The following is a 22,564-nucleotide window of genomic DNA, read 5'->3' as shown; positions in this document are numbered from 1 at the left end:
CTCCGACGCGCCTCTAGGGTAAGTGGTGGATATCGACTTGAGGTTACTGGTACCGGGCACTTGGGTGTATCTTAACAAGAAGACCCTTGCTTGAGTCTTTCCCTCGGCGGCGCCCCTTGAGATGATGCTCTGCGATGATGCTCGTACATTGGCGTATCAGTGTCGCCGTCAGTGTCGCCGTCAGTGTCGCCGTCGCGAACCCCTCCGCTTCTCCGCTTTGCTCCTTGGCGCCTCCAGCACCGTTTGCCCCGCGCGCCGCAGAGACGGGGCACGGCCGCTGCCAAGTGGGGGGTTTCTCAGGTGCAAGCTACTGAGCTGCTGGGTGGGTACTTGGTCACTCTTGCGACTTTGGGCCATCATCATCTACCCTACCTGCGTCCAGCAAAGGCGGTCGGCTGCCATAGCAGTTTATCAATCTCATTCTCCCCTCAACATACTTACTGACTTGCTCCTCCGCCGAGCCCGACCTACGCTTCTCGTCCCGCAGACGGAGCCGCCCGTCGGCCCTCCCGTGCGACCACCGCCCGCCCGCCGTTCGGCGTCGCACAAGCGAAGCGGGAGCAGACTCGACATGGCCGACTCGTCGGACAACGGCTCTTCGAGCAACGGCAACGCCGGCGAAGCAAACGGCCCCGGCCCTGGTCCCGACGCGCCCCGCGAGTCCTCGGCCTCCCTCGTCGCCGCCGCTGACAACGCCGGCGTCCCCAAGCCCAAGCGCCTCGCGTGCATGATCTGCCGCAAGCGCAAGCTCAAGTGCGACGGCGGACGGCCCAGCTGCAGCACATGCTCGCGCCTCGGACACACCTGCGCCTACGACGAGCAGCGGAGGAAGAGCGGGCCTAAGCGTGGATACGTAAAGGCCCTCGAGGAGCGCCTGAGTGAGCAGAGCCAGCTTGCCCGACGACTCCGTCGCTGACCCTGCCGTGCAGAACAAGTCGAGACGCTCCTCAAGACCCAGGACCCTCCTCTTCCGCCGACGAGTGCAAGCCCGGCAAAGACAATAGGCGTCACCCTCCCCTCTGCCGCCGCCGCCGCCTCCACAAACATATCCGTTGCGAACCCCCCAATGCCCATTGCTGCTGACCGGGACATGGACGCGCGCTGGCAGCTGCAGCAGCAGCGCTTCAACAGCGGCGAGTCGCCCCAGACGGCCGCCCTCGACGACTTCAATTTCAACGCAAACATGGGCATCCCCATGAGCAGCGTCGGCGGCAACTTCACCTGGGAGATGATTGGCCTTGGCCTCGAGGAACCCCTGCCGCCCCAGGAGACCATCGACGAGCTCCACCAGGTCTACTTTGAAAAGGTCCATCCCTCGATCCCCATGATCCACCGCTTCCGCTACCTCGCCGCCATGAACCTGTAAGCAACCAATTCCCCCCCGTGTCCTCGGCTCGACTGACGCCTTCTTGAGAGCACCCAACCAGCGCCCACCCGTCTGCCTGCGCTATGCCATGTGGACCTTGGCATGCTCCATCTCGGACAAGTATGCCGACCTCAAGGACCTCTTTTACCAGCGGGCGCGCAAGTACGTCGAGGCAGACTATGTCAAGGGCTATGGGGAGCACATGATATCCGTCGCGCACTGCCAGACACACATCCTGCTGGCCTGCTACGAGATGAAAATGATGTACTTTCCGCGCGCCTGGATCAACACGGGATCGGCCGTGCGCCTCTGCCAGATGTAAGCCTGGCACTTGGTCTTCATTCTCTCCGCCCTGCCACCTGAAAGCTGACCAAGTCAAACAGGATCGGTCTGCATCGTCTAGACGGCACCGGCCTCGACGTCAAGCAGTGTCTCCCACCCCCCAAGGACTGGACGGAGCGCGAGGAGCGCAGGCGCACCTTCTGGATGGCCTTTTGCGAAGACCGGTACGCAAGCATCGGAACAGGGTGGCCCATGACCATTGACGAGAGGGACATCATGACGAAGCTGCCCGCCTCGGAAGAGGCATTCGACATGAGCAGGCCCGAGCAGACGCAGACACTCTCCGAGAGCACGAATCCCTCGGGCGCCGGGAAGCTGTCGTCGTTTGGCGGCATCGTCCTCCTGGCCTGCCTCTTTGGCCGCAACCTCGTCCATCTGCACCGTCCCGATGACGACGACCTTGACCACGACCTCAACGGCCCCTTTTGGAAACGCCACCGCCAAATGGACGGCATTCTCCTCAACACGTCGCTCTGTCTCCCCTCTCACCTCAAGCTCCCCACCGGGCTGTCGAATCCCAACGTCGTCTTCACCAACATGAGCATCCACACCTCGACCATCTGTCTGCACCAAGCCGCCATCTTCAAGGCAGAGAAGAACAAGCTCGGGACATCGGTCAGCTCGGAGAGCAAAGTGCGCTGCATCACGGCGGCCAACGAGATTGCCAGCATCATGAGGACCATTTCGCACATGGACCTGTCTGCGGTGAGATGCCCTCCAATAGGGTGCCGACGATGGGGCTGTGGCTAACGGCTGGCAGATGAATCCATTCATATCCTTTTGTCTCTACGTCGCCGCCCGGGTGTTTGTCCAGTACCTCAAGAGCCGGCCGGACGACGCCCAGACGACCGACTCCCTCCGGTTCCTGCTTTCGGCCATGAACGCCCTGAAGCGACGGAATCCCCTGACGGAATCGTTCCTCGTCCAGCTCGACGTCGACTTTGAGGCCCTGGCCACGCGGATCCCCAAGCTGAGAAATGCGTTTCCGCGTCCAGGCGACAGCGTGAGTCCATCATGCTCGCTAGGCAAGACGCCAGATTCTGACTTGCAACAGCCCGGGCTGGCGAACACGGGCAACCCGGCCGCCAAGGCGAGGACAGCATGCGACGACCCGGATGGTGTGCAGGGGATCCTGGCGTACCGTAACGATTGTCATTTCCTGAAGGTCCCCGGCAACGATGGCGGCGCGCAGGACCTAGCGGAGGCGCAAGGCGACAGCCAAGGGCCCAGCCCCAGCGGCTTCGGACAAGCGTGGCTCCCGGCCGACCAACCGTCAATGCCGGGGCTGACGCCCACCTCGGGCCCCGTGCACGATAGGAACGGATCGACGAGCGGGGGGCCGCTTTCTGGGTTTGGAGATGGCGGCGGCGACAAGGCCGAAACACGCGAGTCGCCGGAAGCCGGGCAGTCGAGCGGACCAACACCAAAGTCGAGCGGCGCCGGCTCTGACGGCAGGTCACACCTGGCACCTGGAGCGGCCATGGGCGGCGGATCGGGCCGCGAGTCCTCGTCGTTCCGGGCGAGCCCTATCTCGCCGCAGCAGAGCATGATGGGCGCGGGCGCGGGCATGGACGTCGGCGGCGGCGCGGCGGGCTTCTTTGGCGGGCTGAGCGGATTCACCACCACGGGGGGGAGCATGGGCGGCGGGGAGGCGGCGGCAGCCTTCGGCATGGCGTCCAACGGGTGGCCAGACATGGGCGGGCAGGCATCGGGGATGCCGCCGCTGGGCGAGGGCGTGTTGCGCGCGCTGATGAACATGGGGCCCATGGATGCCATGGACCTGTCGTCGTGGGACTCTGGCAACGACACGCACATGAGGGGCTGAGGGGGAGCTGGTCCATGAATGGGGGAGAAGGAGAAGAAAAAAAGCGGCTTGAATGGGGGTTTTGGGGTGTTTGGGTAGTTTACCAGGTGGGTGGCTGGCTTAGACGACTGGACGAACGTCTGTGGACGGGCAGCGAGCGACTTTCGGGATTATGCCAGCGATGAGGTTTCTCTTCTTCTATTCTTTCGCCTCTGGGGAGCCATGTCGGTGCATCGGTGGCTTACCCCCCCCCTTCTCTCTCTCTTTCTTTCATTCAGGAGAGAAGGGTATCTGGGCGCGAGGCTGGGGCCAGTATGGCTTGAACTTGCTGGGACCATGTTAAACGACTTACGACGTGGGCGACGGGGGCCAGACTGGGCTTGGCTCGGCTCTTCGGCGACAAACGACGGTGCGGGCCTGGCCGCAGCTCGCATCGCAGAGGAGCGGGGGAGCATCTCGGCAGAAGGGGGCCCGCGCCGGCGGAGCCAGAGGTTGTTTCCCGGAGCGGACCGGGCCCGGAGCGGTGAGCCGGGGGGCAACGGCGGTTCCTGCAAACGGGGGCGGCGAGTTCTTGACGAGACGCTGGATACTCTCACCACATCACCACTCTTTGGGAATTCTCGCGCGCTCTGGATGGGTGAGGGGGGAGGGTTTGTGTGTCTGGATGTCGCTGGTGAGAGGCGCCCCTCCCTGTATCCGGGGCATCTGATGTATCTGCACCGAGTGCAACTCCCCATCCACGCACTCGGCCACCGACGACTGCGCCCCTAAAGAAGAGTAGAGAATCATGTTCGCGCTCAACTCGAATACGGGAGGGACTATTGCCACGAGATGGACTATCAATGCTGTCGGGCATGAAAAGGGGGCAGCGAGGTCTGAGGTCACCCGTCACGTGGCGCGACGCCGGACTGCAGCGAAACCCCCCCCAACGACCACTTGTCGTCATCGACGTACACGAAGCTTTGGACAACAAGCACAAGGGTGGACATCTACGACGGGTTGCCTCTCACTTGGAACCCGGCAAGTCGCCAGTCCACACCAGGCCCAGGGGCCCGGCCCATCACCATCCCGCCAAGGCACCACCACCACCCCCGGCGGCCATGAAGGTCATCCTCGCCATCAACGCCGGGTCCAGCTCTGTCAAAGTCTCCGTCTACGCGGCCACCTCGGCGCGCGCAACTCCGCGGCACCTCGCCGACGCCCAGGTCAGCGGCCTCACGGCGCCGCCCGCGCGCCTCCGGTATGAGCGGCCGCCGGGCCGGCCCGTCATCGAGGACAAGGAAGTCGACGGTGGCGTTGGCGGCCAGGACGATGCGTTCCGGTTGCTGCTCGACACGCTCGTCGACGACGCCGACCTGCGCGACGTGGGCTCTGAGGATGACGTCGCCATTGCCTGCCACCGCATCGTGCACGGGGGTGACTACGGCGACGCGCAGCTCATCACCAGGCAGACGTACCACCACCACCTTGAGCGGCTGAGCGACCTCGCCCCCCTGCACAACGGCGCCGCGCTGGCCATTGTCGCCTCATGCATCAAGCAGCTCCCGCGCGCCGCCAACCTGGCCTGCTTCGACTCGCAGTTCCACGCCTCCATCCCCGCCCACATCTCCACCTACCCCGTCGACCCGCAAGTTGCGAGGAAGAATCGCCTGCGCAAGTATGGCTTCCATGGCATCAGCTACCCCTTCATCGCCCGCTCCGTTGCCGAGTTCCTAGACAAGGATCTCGGCTCCCTCAACGTCATAGCTCTGCACCTGGGCAGCGGCGCCAGCGCGTGCGCCATCAAGCGCGGCAAGAGCTGGGGGATACGAGCATGGGCTTGACGCCCGTGGCCGGGCTCCCGGGCGCTACCCACAGCGGGAGCGTCGACCCAGGGTTGGTAGCACTTGGACTGGCGTTTTACGTGAGACGCGACTGACGCTGCGCAGCCTCGTTTTCCACTACGCCAGCGATGCGGGAAAGCTGTCGCCGGCGTCGACAAGGGACTTGCACATTTCAAAGGCCGAGGAGATCCTCAACAGGGAGAGTGGATGGAAGTGCCTCACGGGGACGACAGACTTTGGCGTCATCTCGGGGTCCGACGAGGCGCGGCACAGGCTTGCCTTCGACCTGATGGTGGACCGCATCTGCGGCTTCGTCGGCAGCTACTACGTGTCGCTGCGCGGCGAGGTCGACGCCCTTGTCTTCGCGGGCGGCATTGGCGGAGAGGACACCAGGCTGAGGCGCGCCGTGGTCGAGGCGACGGGCTGCCTCGGGTTTGCGCTGGACGAGCGGCGCAACGGGGCGAGCGGCGAGGGGGTTGTGCAGAACGTGGGCGCCGAGGGAGCCAAGCACGGCGTCCTGGTGTGCCGGACCGACGAGCAGTTTGAGATGGCGCGAATGTGCACGGCCAGGGAGGAGCTGTGGAGGTGAGGACGTCCCAGATGCCTGTCTGCCTGCCACCGGGTGTCGGGCAGCGCAGGCGTGTATGGAGGTTGAGGAGGCGGCCAAGACGCCAAGCCACGGCTGGTGTCTCGTCGGCATGGAGAAAGGCCCTTGCGTGGTGATGAAGCCTCTTCTTCCTTTGCTTTCTATTTCCCTTGTCTCCGGAGCCGGCGAAGAAGGCGTTTGGGCAGCCAGATGTTGGTAGCGAGCGCTGGACTTGCACGTTATGACGTATGAAGCGGAGCATTGTGCGCCATCGTCGACTGCGCCGTCATTGTACCTTTGCCGCCTTACTTCGGGCCCCCTGTATGTACATACATGTATCGCGAGCTCATGCTGCGGGAGGGACACGCGGGAGGAGCACGCGGGAGGAGCAGCGGGAGCAGCAGCGAGTCGGCAGACGGCTTGGCGCAAGGATCCTTGGTTCAGATGCCGAGCAAGGCCTTGTCTGTGTCGTTTCCCCTTGTCACGACCATGACGTCGTTCTTGAGACCGGCCTCTGCTTGGCCGTTCATGTGAGCACGTAGAGAGCAATGGGCAGGCAGAGCTCGTGATCGTATCTGTTGGCGAGGTGCGCGTTGCGTTGCGTTGCGCATGTGTTCGCCCATCAAAGGTATGCATATGCGTGCGAAGACTTCGGGTCCTTTCGTTGCCCAGCATACTGTACAGTAGACGAGCCCGAGCTTCTTCGGGGGTCCGGACGAGAAGCGGAGCATGAGCATGACGCACACAGGACCCTGCTTTTGCCTCGGTCACGTCAACCATCCACTCGCAACTCTCCCTCCGACAGGGCTTGGCTCCTCTCCCGCCGGACCCGTCTCTGTCTGCCTGCCAAGACCTGTTCCCATGGGCCCTTTGCGAATGCTGAGGAAGGAAAAAAAGAAAAAAAAATCTCCCGACCGTGGGGTGGATGCTTGAGTGGAGTTGGGCGGGGAGGTGTTCGGCTGCCTCGGGCACCTCTTTCTCGCCTGTCCCTCTCGATTTCCGCTGTTGCCGTGTTTTGACACGTTCCTTGTGCCTTGCTCGAAGATTGTTGAGTCGTTGAGACAGAGTAACCTATTTGCTGGCTCAACGTTATGGACGGACATACAGCACTTCCCACGTTACATCTGGGCGGTGGTGATCCGTTTTCGGGGTTCCGTCCCTTCCGGGCTGCTTGCTTGACCTCGGCCAAAGCCGTCCGACAGGCACTTACTTGATCGTGCTCGGTCTCTTTGCGCGTGTGAGCGTACGGCATGCGCGCGCATGAATACGGACTTGGCCCGGACTTGGCCTTTGGTGAAGATGCTTGCTGTGGATTGTAATGTACTGTACATACGTGTAGGCAGTTTGCTGCGTCTACATATTGATACGTTAATTACTATAATCATTGATTTGTGCTTGTACTCCGTAAGCAGGTACCTACCTAGGTATCTACCTGGGTCAGGTACCTTCGCCACTATAAGTTGCCGTTGTATGTACCCAGGTACTGAAAGTACCTAGATATCTATATACCTTCCGTACTCCGTACCTTTGTACTGTATGTATGTACCTATGTGGAGGAGTTGGGGTACAAATCAGGGTCAGTCAGTCCCTCCTTCCTCATCCAACCTTGCTCGGAGCATGCTGTCCGCCCTGCCTTGAACCTTTTCCGTCGTCTGAAATGTTCCTCTCCACGCCCCCCCTCCTTTCTTCTTCCCCACCTCCATTGGCCCCACCCCAGTCCCCTTCCCGCCTCCCGCGTGCGTCACGGCCGGGCATGAAGCTCCTCTTCCTCCTCCCCCGCCAAGGAAGAAAACTTGCCAATGAGCGAAGCAAGCAGAGGAGGCCGGTGGGCTCTTCAGTGGAGGCAGCAAGAGAGAGCATGAGATTGGAGGGAAAGAGGGCCGCAGGCCGGAGGACATTCCGGGAGGGGAGCAAGCATGCAACCAGGCAAGCCCCTCCCTCCTCCCCTCTATCCTCCTTCCTATTGGCCCCCCTCCTCGGCCAAGCAAGAAAGTACAAGGGGGCAGCAGCTAGAAACAAAAGAGGCAAGGGACACCCAAAAATAAGAAAAACACCGGCGAGGCATGAGGACCCAGGGAAAGCCACCACGCTCGTCAGACTGTCAAGTCGCAAAGCGTGACTCGCATGCACCTCGCCATGTATGTCTCGTGTGCCGTCTCTCTGCCTGCTGCTACCTCACGTACCTTGAGTGCACCGAGAAACGGGATGCCATGATCCAAGTGGCATGGGGAGGACGAAACAAGGACAGAAACAAAAAGAAAGGACCACGGAAAGAAGACACGACATATGTACCTACCTTACCTACATTAAGGAATGCACAGTACAACGCCTACAGTATATACATACGTGGTCCCCTGACTACTGAATGGCCCCTGGACCTTTTCAATCGTCAACGTCACATACACCCTCGCATAACTTGACTTGATACCTTGCCGCCCGCGGGCTGAAAGGTGGCAGACGCCGTGTAACGGCTCTCGGCATACACGCATGGCACATGGGGAGTACGAGCGCCGCCAAACCATGGGCTTTCCACAAATTCCCCATGCACCCTCACCATCGCAATGCGGCGCCCGCTATATCCTGCTGCCCAACAAAACAACAAAACACATTTCCTCTTTGGACCCTCTTCATTAGCTACTATTGAGGTAGAGAAGAAAAGGAAGAAGTCAATGATATCCTGGTATCGATTGAGGCCCCTCCTCTCCTCCTCTCACGCTTCGGCGCCTGCCTCGGACAACAGGCGGCTATGTGCCTTGTACTGCCCTCACCCTCTTTCTGCCTGCGTGACCTCATCAAGAAACCACCGTCTTGTCCACCAACGTGTATTCCCTTCTTAAAATAACAAGCAACCTGTCAAATAGAGTAAAAATGTCTCCCGAGGCGCAACAGGGGCTGCCATCTTGTCCATAAAACGCCGACGCTCTCATGTGCCCGACCGCTTCCCCAACGCATGCGCTGGCACCCGTCACCGCCCTCGGCTCGGGGCTCTGTCCACTCTTCCCAGCCAGGGGGGGCCTCAGACAGGACTCGACCCAGCATGGGGGGAAGGGGATTCGGGAGAAAACAATAATGCCACCCTGACAGATGTCATGGCTCGACCGACTGTGTGCATGCAACCTCTTGTATGTGTGTATTCCGGTCCCATCCAAAATAAATCCTGTCCCGCCCCTCGAATAGAAAAAAAGGGGGGGGGCAAGACGTCAGAAATGGCAGCATCGTTGCGCCGCAAAAGCAAAGGCCGGGCCCCTTGGGACGGGTGCGTTTCCTGGCGGAACCTTTCGCGTCGCTCCCATCACCTGAGTGGTATCCGAAAAGGAAGCAAGCTCAGCCTTCTCGTCGGGGCAGGGTAGGTAAGAAGAAGCGAGAAGTGAAGTGGGGTGGGCCGCAAGTCGCCCTGATCGCTTGAGAAGGTTGTGTGGAGACGGCGGCGGGTGCGCACGCAGCGCCGGCGATTATGCATTACCAGTGGTACTTTTGACCCAGGGACACACGCCTGGCTCCAATGTAACCGAGCAATCGTCGCATGGTCTCGGTTTTTTTTCTTTGGCTCCGGGTCCCCATGCCATCATGAGCCACCCTCTTGGCAGGCCACGGCCATGGCCAGGGCGTCGAGGCCAGTGCTCGGTGTTCTTGCCGCTACCGGCCGGCTGAGGAGAGGCAGGTTCATGCTGCGCATGTCCCACGCCGCGCTGTTTGTCGGCGATGGAAGCGGCGGCGAGGGCATCGGCCGGTGGTGCTGCTCGCCCTCCCAGCGTGTCGCATCGCGCGCCCCAATGCACGTCGACACCGTGGGCCGGCTCCGGCTCGAGCCACTCGTGCTGCGGCGGGCTTCGGCCAGCGCCGCCTTGTGCACGCGGGCGACGCCCGACGAGCGGCTCTTGTCCTTGTAGTGGGTCTCGAGGTGCTGCTTCATGTTGTCGGCGCGGGTAAACTTCTTTTGACATCCATGGAAGGTGCACTGGACAGCCTTTTCGGCCGTGTGTATTTTGGAGTGGCGCGAGGCGTGGCCAGAGGTGGTAAACGTCTTTTCGCAGCCGTGGCTGTCGCGATACCGGCAGGGGTAGCGCTTGCTGGGGCGCTGGTCAGCCATGCCCGACTGGGCGGAGCTGTCGTCATCGAACGAGGTTGCCCTGCTGCTGGCCGTGTACGCCGGGCGCTTGGCTGGTGGCGCGTCCATGGGCAGATAGAGGGAACCGCGCGGGTAGGTGTAGTCCACCGACGGTGTCAAGGGGGAGATGGGATCGTTGCTCATCTGCGAGTCGTACGAGTCCGACCGCAGCAGCTCGGGCGTGTTGGGCGACGAGGAATTGCTGCGCGGGCTGGGATAGGGGCGCGAGAGGCCGTGGCTGACCGAGTGGAAGCTGACTGGTCGTTGCTGGTGGTAGCTGTTGGGGCGGCTGGTGCTGAAGCTAGAGCTGTCATCATTGAGTAGCGAGACCTGACGGCCTGCGGCGTTTCGAGCTTGCATGGTGAAGAGACCGTGCGAATGATGGTCCGGCAGCGGTTGTGAGTGGCTGCGTCTGCGTTCAAGGGAAGTGGCGGCAGAGGACACGTGAGGGAGAGCGGTGCGGAAGCGTCGCCTTTTCTGTCGTGGAAAAATGTCTGGCGGGTGCTGTCCGGGGAAAGATTGAGGAAGAAGCAAATTTGCGCTTCTGCCCAGGTTGACAAGGTCCTCTCTCTTGGCGGCGGCAGGTGGGGGTTGGTTGGAGCGAGACGGGTGACGCTGGTGGTGAAGATAAACGAGTGCGGCTTTTTCCTCCCTTGCTATGTGTGAGAGCTCCGTCGCAGCTTGGTCGATTGGTATTTTTTCCCGCCCTTCGTACTGCGAGCCAGGCACTTACTTCGAGTGCTGTGCGGGTCAGAGTTTGCCTGGAGCGGCTGCAAGAGAAGCGAGATCGAGGTGAGAAGAGCGGCGAATTGATGGGTGCCGGTGACGATGTTCAAGCGCTGGCGGTTATTGGTGGTGCGAGTCGACGTCGCGATGCGGGATGACGAGAGGAATCGTGGTGGAAAGAGGAGCAAACGTGCCGGACGAGACCGAGGGACGATTCTTGCCAGGGGACTGTGCCGGGGGGAGACGGCTTTTGAGAAGAAAAGGGCGGACAAGGGCAAAGGGGATGGGGAGAGAAGCGTGAAGCGGGTGTTGAAAAGGAAGAAGAGGGATGGAGGGAGGGATGGACTTTTGGCCTGTCGCGCATGAAACCCATTTGGCGATCGACGGGATCGAGTAGCTGCTGCTAGTTACTACCAGGTACCTAAGGTACCTACCTACCTCTAGTACTGCCTCTGGTTGCTGGAGCTTGGCGGGCCACGGCACACACCCAAGCCCGGGGGGGAGGGGGAGGAAGGGGTAGGGGGCGTAGTAGCAGTAAGTACCGAGCAGGGGACTCCACTCTTCCGGGACACCTGCTTCGCTCACCCCAACCCCACTCTTTATCCCCACACGCCCATTTCTCTCTTTCTCTGCTCCCCCGGGTTCTCGGGTGCAGTGCAGTGGGCCTGTAGGTAGGTACAAGGCAGTACATACTGGCCTACAAGCCCCTCTCCGGGGAACAGCCGCCACGCAAGCCACTCCCCCAGCCTGCTGGAGACCGGCTAAAAGACGAGAGAAGAGGCGAAGAGAGAGAATGGGAGAGGGGGGGAGAGAGAAATCCCGGGAGACTTTTTTTTGGCCAGGGAACAAGAGAAAGAGAAACAACGGCGGGAAGGGGGGGAGGGGCATAGCGGACCCGCACGCGAGCTCGCCTGCAATCTGTCTGTACCTGCCTGAGGTGCTCGTTGCAGCAACAGCACGCTGCCTCTGTCTGTAGCGCCGATTACCGCAAGTAGTAATCAAGATAGAGAGGGAGAGGGAGTATCACGATTGAACCCCCCCAAGAAAATGCTGTCCCTTCCCGTCCATCCGTGCCAGACTCTAATTTCTGTGCATGCCCCAAAGAATCACGGCCTGTCGGTTGGTCGACCATGAAGCTGACTCGCCCGCCGTTCCTCCTGGGTGGTCGAGCCGGTGCTTCCATCTCGGCTTCATTTGCTTCCCTTGGCCGCCCGTCCCTCCGGGAATCTGGTAGGCTTGTGTGGGTGCTCCAAGCCCGTAACGGCATGCGGCCTTGATGGAGCCAATGTTTTTACATGCATTGTTTTTTCTATCTTGCTTTCTCGTTCGTCGTCTTGAGCTTCTTTCTGCCTTTGCACCCACAGACTAGCTTGCGACGCTTCCGTCCGTCAGTGTCCTTTGGCTCGCTCCGCCCGCCCCGGATTTTATCTTCGGCGCCAGAAGCCGGCCTTTGACGAGGGGCCTGGTTCTTGCCCTCTCTGTCGGCAAGCGAAAGCATCCATCTACTGCCCTTGACGTGACCCTGCCATGACTTCCGAGCATTTGATGACAAGAAACCCACGCCCACCTGAGATGGGCCGGTAGACCTTGCTCGAGTCCCTCAATAATGGTCTAACAACATCTTCCGTGCCTGTTGTTCGTCGCCAGATGCCCAGGCCCCCCCGGTCTCGCCGCGTATAAAGCGTGCTGGTAGCGTGCCTGGAAACCAGATATGTAGGGTCCCTGGAGATGGAATCAGTGCGGCGAGCCGAAACTGCTTAGGCATCTCCTCCGGTGGGAGCCGCAATCTCATCCGTACCACCTGTGACTTGATCGGTGTTTTCTTTGTTCCAGATCCCAACGAAGGGAGAGGCTCTCGGTCCAGGTGCCGACATTCGCACCGATTACCCCCATGGAATTGTCATGTGCGTCTCCGAGGGACCGATCTCGTTTCCGATAGATCTCGCGCCCGCTTCATCGATCTTTTGTTGCTGACTGACTCGTCGCTAGATTGCTCCCTCTATCCTCTCTCGCTTCCTCTCTCATCCCTTGGCCGCAACCTTCTGTCTCTCTCTCCAACTCTCCATCCCAGGGCCAGTCTTAGCGTATACCCAAGGTACCTGAATTCTGGCGGGAGCCCCATCACATTGCACGCCATGGACCAAGTACCACGGAATGAAGCGGGGGGAAGGGGTCGGATCTCACCACCACGATCTAGATCGCGACAACAAAGTCGACCCCTTTTTCCAAGCATAAGGGACTCAGCCCAAGCAAGGAAGGAGCCTCACTCTCCCAACGGCTCACCCGCGCACGCGTGACGTCAGGATCGAGGTTTGACAGCTCTCTTTTGGCACGAGGGTCAAGGGTCAAGCCACGACGCGCCTGCTGGCTACCAGCCACAAGTTCGTGAGACGCATCTCGCAGACCAGGGGTATGTATGTGGTCGTATTAGTCGCTTAACGACTCGGTACTGCATTGCGCAATGATTCCCAGATATCCGGTTCTCGGTTCGCGTTGACGACACCAACCGGACCAACAGGACCCAAGGGAGGGAGGGAAAATAAACAAGAACCGCCGAAAACCCCAATCGCATCAACGCCCTTTGCTTCAGTTTTTATTACAGCTCACTGCGAGAGCAAAGACTAGTCACAAAGTGCGTGGCCCCCTTTCATCCCCTGTTTGTTCGAATGAGTCCACGGTGTAGAGAAAAAATCATCGCTATCACCAGACCCCCCTCGTTTCGATCGCCGACTGCAATTTGCACACGACGACGGCGGCCGGCGACTTTTGCCAAGTACATGACAAGGGCCGGCCCAATCCTTCCGGCTCGCATGGCCAGGTCACAGCCACCCCGGGCTTGCACGTTTGATGTGTCGCCCGGCAAACAAGCGACGGCGGGAATGCGTCGTCATCGTGAATTGACCCTGACGTAAGGCATCGCCCGTTTAGCTTGTTATTCCGCGCACACAAGTATCCGGGTGTACCCACGCGCCACATAGCTGGAGTCCTTGGAAAGAAAGTGTGGGAGGGCGGGGGTGTGAGCAGCGAGGGCCATCCTTTGCGAACGGGCAAGGCTTAAAAAGATCCAGGGTCGCACCCAGGGTCCGGGGCCGTCTCTCCGAGCCTCAGCCAATAATCGGACAGATCGGAAAACGTCGGGCCAGCTGGGAAGAGTGAGTGGGTCTCCGCCGTCACAAGTAAACAGGCACGAATACAGAGTACAGAAGAGCTGCTTGGGTCGACCGTCCGTGTGCTGCTGTGCTTGGGTTGGCGTGGTCGAGGATGCCATTCTGCCACAAGACCATCATGCCCACGGATGCCCTTTTTTCCCATTCGCTACGCCCGTCGCCGGAGACTTTGTCGACCAGGTTTGGGATTTCTCCCATAGCTTGTCTCCTAATCCCCATGTGGCATGTGACAGCAAGCAACCACTCCTCGCAGCGGGCCATTTGCTCCGGCCCTGGTTTATCCCGTCGAGCAGGCTATCTCGCCGTGACGTCAACTGCTCGAGCTACCGTACCTATCCATTTCGGGGTCCTGCAGCCTGCTGGGGTCTGGGACCCCGGCTCATGTGAGTACATTGTACGTGTCGACGTCACAGGAAGCCACTGTCGGCTGTCTTGGTGTCCTTCGACGCGAATAAATGCAAAAATGAAGGAGGAAACCCAACTATCAGAGCGCTCGGGTATTGTCGTTGGGCCTTTCGGGCTTGACCAGAGACCCAGCGGATCCAACATGTGTAAACCCTCTCGCTGACAGCAGTTACAAGAGACAGGGCTGCATCATGACAGCGCCCTCATCGTCATCCGGGACACAGACCTGCAGTAGTAGACTGTGGGGTTGAGGACACAATAGCGTCTTGCACACAGAAGCCAAGGACCAGCAATGGCATGCGGCAGCGGCACAACGTTGACGTCGTGTGAGCATGGCATGGCGGTGATACTGGGCAGACAGCTCGTGCCAAGACACCAGGGAGCTCGACTCGACCGACGGTGTAGACGGGATGCGTGGACGAGGACGGACGAGACGACGAAAGAGGGAGGGTCCCTCGTTAACCTTTTCGGAATTGATCAGGCTGCATCCAGCAAGAGCGATCGCTACCAAAGTACGGATATGTACATCCTGTACCTAGCGGCAGTGCTAGGGTCCAAACTCTGTGCTTTGTGCCTTGCGAAAAGGGGCAAGCAAGCTACAGTCCCAGGACGGTACCTTGCTGGCGTGCATTATGGGCCTGTTGACGCCGATCGAGATTTCGGTGTCGGATCGAGATCCGCCTTCGCGTTTCGGGGGAGAGGGAAGGGGTTTTTTAAAGTGGAGAGCGGCTGGAGGGAGCCACCCAGGTTGGCAGGCCCGCAAGCGCCACATGCCCGTCGCCCCGCCCCGCTTCTTGCCCTGCCCCGCCGACCCGCAAAGACGGGAAGGGGAAGGAACGAGAGGTCACTTGCTCCTTGCTTCTCTCTTTGAGAAGTAGGTGCAGAACCTAGGCCGGGGTATCTTGCGTGCTCTGTTTTCCTCTATCGCTCGTTAGAATATTTAACTTTTAGAAGCTTAAGCGAGGACCCATAGAGAGGGGGAGCAAGTAACGGAGAAAAGGAGGACCAAATAGAAATCCAGGCAGGAAAGCCAAGCTTTTGGCCGGCGTTGGCCAGGTCGATCAAGGGACTTCTTCTCGGTAGAGAAAGTATTCCCCGTTTGCCGGTCCAGCATATAGTACGTACCCGGTAAGTGCCCCATGTATAGAGTAGTCGCAGCCTACCGGTACCCCTTGTGCAGTACCCGCTCGCCGTCTCTTTCTTTTTAGAACCCTCTCCGACTGACTGGGGGACAGCTTGATTCCATAGACCATGCTTGCCGCTGGCATGCTACCAAGGTAACTTATACGGAGTACTCGCGTAGCAGCTGACTGGCATTTCTCCTTGAACACCGACTGTCCAAAGCCCAAAGAGTCGGCCTCTCGGTGAGCGACTGGGTGCTATGCTGCGATTGTGGATGAGGAGCCGGCAGAAGGATGGATGAGAATGCCATGAAGGAATCATGCGAAACTCGCAATGCGGCCGATTATCTAGGTACTGTACCTACCTCTTAGCAGAATCGTCGCGTTTGCAAACACTCGTGGCGACCGACTATGGCTGATAAACGGGCTCGTACGAAGGAAGTCCTTGTATACAGTGAGACTTCGTACAGTAGGCGCGGTACCCATGGCCATGTACTTCTAGCTTTTTTCCTTCCCGCGATGGCAGGCAGTCTCGGCGCTTTTTGCCACATCACGCGTGATACGCCGCCTTGCTCAACGGCCACCCGTGTGTCTGGGGGTGGCTTCTGCTGCGTCTTTTCTTCTTCGGTGCACGCGGGCTTGTGGATGAATGTTTGGTTCGAGCCTCGATGCGACGTCCCTGATCATCTCCCCTCGGGAGCTTCAACGGAGCCTTGGCCCACCAACAAGCGCAGTCCTTTATGGCATCGCGACAGGCGTGCATGCATTGCATATGCCTCGCTCCATGCAAAACAACACTGCCGGCGACGCCGCCATCGAGCGCCCGACAGGCTCAAGTTGAGCAAGCAAGCACGACCAGAAAAGCAGCTCGACTAACCTGGGCCGTCGCCCAACCAGGCACGGCACACAATGGAGAATGGAGGGGTGTGCACACTGCGGCAAGGCAAAGCCATTTCTCTGGCTACTGGCTCTCGCCCTCGGCAGCCGCAAAGCGGCGATGGCCTCCACGCAACTACGGTGCTGCTGCGGCGTCCTGGTCATCGTTAGCAGCCTCTTTCCCGGGGCCACTGTCCCATTTTGTCGGCTGAGTTGGCGCTACCGGTACCTTGTTCGACTGAACCCTTCTTATTTACTTTTATTCCTCCCTTTCTAATTTACCGATCGCCCGGCGCAAGCCACAGAGTCTACCATGCCAATGTGAGGGCTGACAGGTACACATGAACCTCTGGTATGCTTATGCCAGACCGGGCTGCGTCAATGATGTCACTGCCATGACTGAGGGACCTCTTGCGTCCCCTTGCTCGACCCCTCGTGTCTCCCGGCTACCGACAAAGGCAGGGGGGCGTGCGTTCCATCTAGACGGTGAGAGGCGTCGCCGTGAAGAGACACAGAGGAGATCCCACTTTAGGCCGTCTCACCCGTGCAGGGGGCGAGTGTATTCATCTTTTGTTATTGATTCCCCGACCTTGCTGCAGGCCGGCTATGAGTTATCATGTCGACTAATGATATGAATGGGGCCGCTGTAGGTGGAAAGACAAGAGTTGGAAAAGGGGTGGTAAAGAGTGGCCATGGGGCAAGAAGCCGGGAAACAGGGAGAATAACAAGAGGGGGACTGGCCGTGGGGATCCATGGAGGAACCCAGAAACAAGATCGCGGATGTCGATGCCCGTGGTGGATGGATGAACGAGTGCCTGCGGCTAGCTGACCTGCGGAGGGGAGAGAAAGGGGTACCACACGTGGATGACAATCGCTACTCATCCAGACGCGAGACTCTGGCCAAGCATCTTCGTTTCCTCACCCTCACCTTATCCTGCTCACTGACTCGCACGGGCTCTTCCGCCGGGCCCAACTGTCCCGTGCTCAACTCTCTTCCAAGCATATGCCGCACGCATGAAATCTCCTTTCTCAAGCCCCCCCTTTCCCATCAACATCCATTTCCATCCCATAGATCTCGATGCCGTGAGACAAGATGCCCATGTTTTTCCTTCTTTGCCGCATTCTTCCTGTTGCTTGTCTTTGATCCAATCCTGTATAAGCCCGCCGCCGCCGGCCTAATGCAGCCCAACTCAGCACGCACACCCCCCTCCCCCGTCCGTTCTGGCTTGACTTGACTTTCCCACCCGTGCGAGTGAATGCTGGTTTCGCCCCCAGAGGCATGTTTTTGCGCCATGCAGACAATGCCTCACTTCTGGCGCCCATCGAGATCTGTCAATCCCCCCCCCCCCTCTCGCCTCGGTCACCGCTCAGGGACAGGGTCGTGCTGGGGACCCCCTCTCCCCCGCGAGGGCTTGCATCTTGCATACCTATCCCTCGAGGTTTTACATGCCATTCCACAGAGGCCCATGTTGCTTCTCCATGCTTACGGCCCTGCATGCATTTGCGCACAGTACTGCCCACACCCACATCTAATCGCCCATCCTTGTAAGACTTGTTACTGCATTCGCTTCGACTATTCTGCCCGCCATGCCTCCGTTGCCGCCCTGCCTAGCTAGGCTTCCCCATGTTTTGCAGACCATGCATGCTCGACATCTGGCCGCAAAGTGAGTCCATCGCCCAGGTGAAGTGAGAAAAGAAATGAACGACAGCCTTCCCCCGAGACAGGCATGATATTTCCTGCTAGTCCCCCGCCTCCAAGGGGAAACAAGAAGTAAGGGAAATAAGAGGCAAGAAAAACCGCCGTCGCTTGGCCTCATTGCTCAGCACCTCATTGCTTCCGGCTCGGCGGCGGCTCCATCTTGGTCGCACCCGTGTCGACCCGTTTCGCCGCCGGCACCTCCGGCACCTTGAAGCCGCCCGACCCGACATCCGCGCTTGACCCGCCGCCACCACTGCCAACCTGCGTAAACGATCCGCCCTTGAACCATCGGTCCTCTTCTGCCTTGCGCTTCTGGCCTAGCTGCGACCGTACCTTCGGGTCCACGAGCTCGAGGCCTTGCACCGGCGTAAACGTGAGCGACGACGTCGTGCCCACGGCTCCTCTGGCCGAGCTGCCCACCCCCGCAGCTCGCAGCCCTTTGCCTCCGAGGTCCACGCCCGCCGGCTGCCCAAAGCCTATGTTGGAGGCGGCGCCTCCTGCGCCCACTCCTCCCCAGCCCTTGTTCTTGGCGCTGAGCTTCGCCCGCGTGCGGTTGTCAACCTGGAGGGCCCTGATCCTGCCGTCGTTCTTTTGTCCAATCATGCCCATGCCCACGGTGCTTTCCCCCGTGCCGTACCCGACCTCCTGCTCCTCCTTGCCAAACGCCATGCGGTTCTGCTCTTTGCGTAGATCCGTCATTGCAAGCGCTTCCTTGGCCTTTCTCGCTCTCCGTCCGCCCCGCTTGCGAGACGGCTTGTCGTCCGGGATGGGGAGCGCCCGTTGCCCCTTGTTCGGCGGAGGCTCCGTTAGCTTCTCAAGCCGCTCAATGCAAGCCGACCTCAGCTCATCCCCCGTTCTGCCGTCGGGGCTTGAGTGAATCCGGTCCACTCGCGCTGCCAGGACCAGCTTCGCCGCGACAATCCGCATGGCCTGCTTTTTCATGTCGTTTGGTATGTGCTGAACCATCTCCGAATGGTACAGGTACCCTTGCTGGCGGATCCCAATGTTGGTAGCCAGGCCTGCCTGTCTCTTCTTGGATCCCCACGACGGGATGTTGCAGGCTGGTGTCTTGGACAGGCCCGTCAGGCCGCCGGCGGCATTGAGCAGCTGCGCCGCCGTGAGGGACCCAATGAGGGCTGTCAGGTTCGGGGCAAAAACGGTCATGCGCGACTGGACGTATTCTGTGAGGATGAGCTTGGCCCGGTGGAGGGAAATGACCATGTCGCAGGCCTGCCGCACGCGCTGCAGCTCATCGTCGCTCATCTCGTCGCCCTTGGAGGTCGTTGCTTCCACCGTCACAATCATGAGAGACGGCCCGTCCAAGACGGCCTTCAGTCCCATTCCCAGTGGATTGTCCGTGGCTGTCTGGAGAGCCTTGATGCTATCCGAGGTCATGGGTCCGTTGCCGATAATGGTCACGACCTTGGCATACTCTAGAGGCGTGGTGACAAGCCTCTCTAGTTCGGGGAAGCGAGTCGAGTAGTGATCGCGTGTAAACTTGTGGACGAGAGCCACCTCGCCGTCAATCATGGTCGAGAGGTTGTTCGACTGCGTCAACAGGCTGTACTCGGGGTGGTCCTCGATGTTGCCAACGACAGCCGTCTGCGTCGATGATTGCGATCGGAAATGGGCGATTTTCTGCAGCGGTCACGGGCAAAACGTTAGGTCTACTTCTTGAGGAGCCGAATGTAAACAACTCTGCATGAAACGTAGGGGAGGGCGCCTCTGGCATGGCAGAGGGGAGGGGGGTTTACTGACCTCCATGACGGGCTCCAGAGTCTGCATCAGGCTAGCCACGCTGCGCACATCCTTGACATCGCCGAGCTTCATCTTCTCTACTCTGGCCTTGGTCGCCTCGGCATCCTCGAGGTCGTGCAAGTCGTTGCCCGCATGTTCGTCTGGGAAATCGTCCTGCTGGGCGGCGTGTTGGCCATCCAGCTCCATGGCGTCGTCGCGCCCTCCGTGGGCCTTTTCTGCGTACACGAGGCCATCGTTTTCCTCGTCGGCCTCATCTCCCAGGCTTCCAAAGTCGTTGAGTAGTTCCTCCGCGACCGTGGCCATGGTGACGACGATTCTCACGATGGGCGGCTGAAGGGACGTAGATGGGAGGCTCAGACCGTGGTGAATGTAATAGGAGCAGGCCGGGAAGAATAAATGGTTTCTGGCTGCAAACGAGGCTGAAATGATGACAGACTTGGTCCGTGCGCCGCGAGGCAAGGCTAGGCACCCTTTCTTATCTTATCGATGAAATTTGGCAAGTCACGGGGCTGGAAGCAACGACGGCCGGTCGAATTCTCCAACTCTCTCCTCTCGTCCAGCCTCGGCGCCAGAAGCACCATGGAGTCCTCGAGGGGCCCCCCGAAGGTCAAGAACAAAGCCGCGGCGCCCGTGCAGATCAGTGCCGAGCAGCTTCTCCGAGAGGCCGTCGATCGCCAAGAGGTCTCCCTACAGGCGCCGACGCAGCGATTCAGCGACCTCGAGGAGCTGCACGAGTACCAGGGGAGGAAGCGCAAGGGATTCGAAGACTATGTCCGCCGCAACCGCATCAGCCTTCACAACTGGACCCAGTATGCGCAATGGGAGCTGGAGCAAAAGGAGTTTGCGCGGGCGCGCTCCGTCTTTGAGCGCGCCCTCGATGTCCACCCCCACAGCGTCCAGCTATGGATCCGCTACATCGAGGCCGAGATGAAGTCGCGCAACATCAACCACTCGCGGAACCTGCTGGACCGCGCAGTCGCCGTACTGCCTCGCGTGGACAAGCTGTGGTATAAGTATGTCTACATGGAGGAGATGCTGGGCAATATCCCGGGCACCCGTCAGGTATTTGACCGCTGGATGCAATGGCAGCCGGACGAGGCGGCATGGAACGCGTACATCAAGCTCGAGAAGCGATACGGGGAGTTTGAGCGGGCGCGCGACATTTTCCGCACCTTTACCGTGGTACACCCCGAACCGCGCAACTGGATCAAATGGGCCAAGTTTGAAGAAGAGTACGGCACGAGCGACTTGGTACGCGAAGTCTTTGGGAGCGCGATCGAGGCCCTGGGTGACGAGTTCGTCGACGAGAGGCTGTTCATCGCGTACGCGAGGTTTGAGGCCAAGCTCAAGGAGTACGAGCGAGCCCGGGCCATTTACAAGTACGCCCTCGACCGGCTTCCGCGGTCCAAGTCAATGGTACTGCACAAAGCGTACACGACGTTTGAGAAGCAGTTTGGCGACCAGGACGGAGTCGAAGACGTGGTGCTGTCCAAGAGGCGGAGGCTGTACGAGGAGCAAGTCAGGGAGAACCCGAAAAACTACGATGCCTGGTTTGACTACGCCAGACTGGAGGAATCGGCTGGAGACGCCGACCGCGTTCGGGATGTGTACGAAAGGGCCGTCGCCCAAGTGCCGCCGACGCAAGAAAAGCGGCATTGGCGGCGATACATCTATCTCTGGATCTTCTACGCCATCTGGGAGGAGCTCGAGGGCAAGGACGTGGAGCGGACGCGGCAAATCTACAGCACTTGCTTGGACCTGATTCCGCGCAAAAAGTTTACGTTTGCCAAGATGTGGCTGCTGGCGGCGCAGTTTGAGGTCCGGCAGGGCCAGCTCGCAGCGGCGAGGAACCTGCTGTGGCGGGCGGTCCACAAGTGCCCCAAAGACAAGATCTTCAACGGCTTCATTGACCTGGAGCGCAGGCTGTTTGAGTTTGTGCGGTGCCGGACCCTGTACGAGAAACACGTCGAGCACAACCCGGCCAACTGCCAGACGTGGATCAAGTTTGCCGAGCTGGAGCGCGGGCTCGACGACCTGGAGCGCACGCGGGCCATCTTCGAGCTGGCCATCAGCCAGGCGCAGCTGGACATGCCGGAGCTGTTGTGGAAGGCCTACATTGACTTTGAGGAGGAGGAGGGCGAGTACGAGCGGACGCGCGAGCTGTACGAGCGGCTGCTGGCCAAGACGGACCACGTCAAGGTGTGGATCAGCTACGCGCACTTTGAGATTAACATACCCGAGGAGGACGAGGAGGGCGAAGGCGACGAGGAGCAGGCGGTGAGCGACGAGGCCAAGGCGCGGGCGCGGGGCGTGTTTGAGCGGGCGCACAAGAGCATGCGCGACAAGGAGCTCAAGGAGGAGCGGGTATCGCTGCTCAACGCGTGGCTGTCGTTTGAGCGGACGCACGGGTCGGGCGACGACATGGAGCGCGTGCAGCGGCTGATGCCGCGGCGGACGCGGCGGCGGCGGCTGCTCGACGACGGCTCGCACGACGAGTACGTCGACTACGTCTTCCCCGCCGACGAGCAGCAGGCAAAGAGCCTGTCCAACGTCCTGGCGCTGGCCCAGAAGTGGAAGCAGACGGGCGGCGACCTGTCGGGGGCGGCCGGGGGGGAGTAGGGAAATTTGCAAGGGCGTTCGCTTGGCTGTTGGGTTGGTTTTGCGAGGAACAGAAAAGGGACAGGGGGAAGGGGTGGGTTGCTCAGCTTGTTCCCAGGAGGGCATGAGGGCATCGTGCATGTTTGGGAGCAAGCTTGCTGCATCCAGGTACGCGCATGCGCAGA

At 60.1% G+C, this 22,564-nt stretch overlaps 5 protein-coding genes across 5 annotated transcripts; 3 read left to right on the top strand and 2 right to left on the bottom strand.

The window, feature by feature from the left end:
* Nucleotides 1-571: 571 nt before the first annotated feature.
* Nucleotides 572-3,533, top strand: HRG_11463 (fungal specific transcription factor domain-containing protein; the record flags this gene model as incomplete). Its single annotated transcript, XM_044869933.1, has 6 exons — nt 572-878; nt 930-1,362; nt 1,415-1,684; nt 1,750-2,413; nt 2,469-2,711; nt 2,763-3,533. 6 exons carry the CDS (start codon nt 572-574, stop codon nt 3,531-3,533), a joined length of 2,688 nt encoding a protein of 895 aa, XP_044714830.1.
* A 1,079-nt stretch (nt 3,534-4,612) lies between these two features.
* HRG_11462 (acetokinase family domain-containing protein) lies at nt 4,613-5,924 on the top strand (the record flags this gene model as incomplete). The annotated part of the gene is made up of 3 exons (XM_044869932.1): nt 4,613-5,286; nt 5,370-5,387; nt 5,441-5,924. The coding sequence occupies 3 exons, from the start codon at nt 4,613-4,615 to the stop codon at nt 5,922-5,924; spliced, it is 1,176 nt and encodes a 391-aa protein (XP_044714829.1).
* Nucleotides 5,925-9,486: 3,562 nt separating this feature from the next.
* HRG_11461 (zinc finger domain-containing protein) lies at nt 9,487-10,389 on the bottom strand (the record flags this gene model as incomplete). Its single annotated transcript, XM_044869931.1, has 1 exon — nt 9,487-10,389. One exon carries the CDS (start codon nt 10,387-10,389, stop codon nt 9,487-9,489), a length of 903 nt encoding a protein of 300 aa, XP_044714828.1.
* Nucleotides 10,390-18,152: 7,763 nt separating this feature from the next.
* On the bottom strand, nt 18,153-20,084 carry HRG_11460 (snoRNA binding domain, fibrillarin domain-containing protein; the record flags this gene model as incomplete). The annotated part of the gene is made up of 4 exons (XM_044869930.1): nt 18,153-18,460; nt 18,542-19,384; nt 19,430-19,661; nt 19,782-20,084. The coding sequence occupies 4 exons, from the start codon at nt 20,082-20,084 to the stop codon at nt 18,153-18,155; spliced, it is 1,686 nt and encodes a 561-aa protein (XP_044714827.1).
* A 1,110-nt stretch (nt 20,085-21,194) lies between these two features.
* Nucleotides 21,195-22,400, top strand: HRG_11459 (uncharacterized protein; the record flags this gene model as incomplete). The annotated part of the gene is made up of 1 exon (XM_044869929.1): nt 21,195-22,400. One exon carries the CDS (start codon nt 21,195-21,197, stop codon nt 22,398-22,400), a length of 1,206 nt encoding a protein of 401 aa, XP_044714826.1.
* Between the last annotated feature and the right edge of the window lie 164 nt (nt 22,401-22,564).

This window comes from Hirsutella rhossiliensis (assembly GCF_020360975.1).
Source record: "Hirsutella rhossiliensis strain HR02 chromosome Unknown scaffold00021, whole genome shotgun sequence".
Lineage (NCBI taxonomy): Eukaryota > Fungi > Ascomycota > Sordariomycetes > Hypocreales > Ophiocordycipitaceae > Hirsutella > Hirsutella rhossiliensis.
This window is presented reverse-complemented; position numbering and strand designations above follow the sequence as displayed.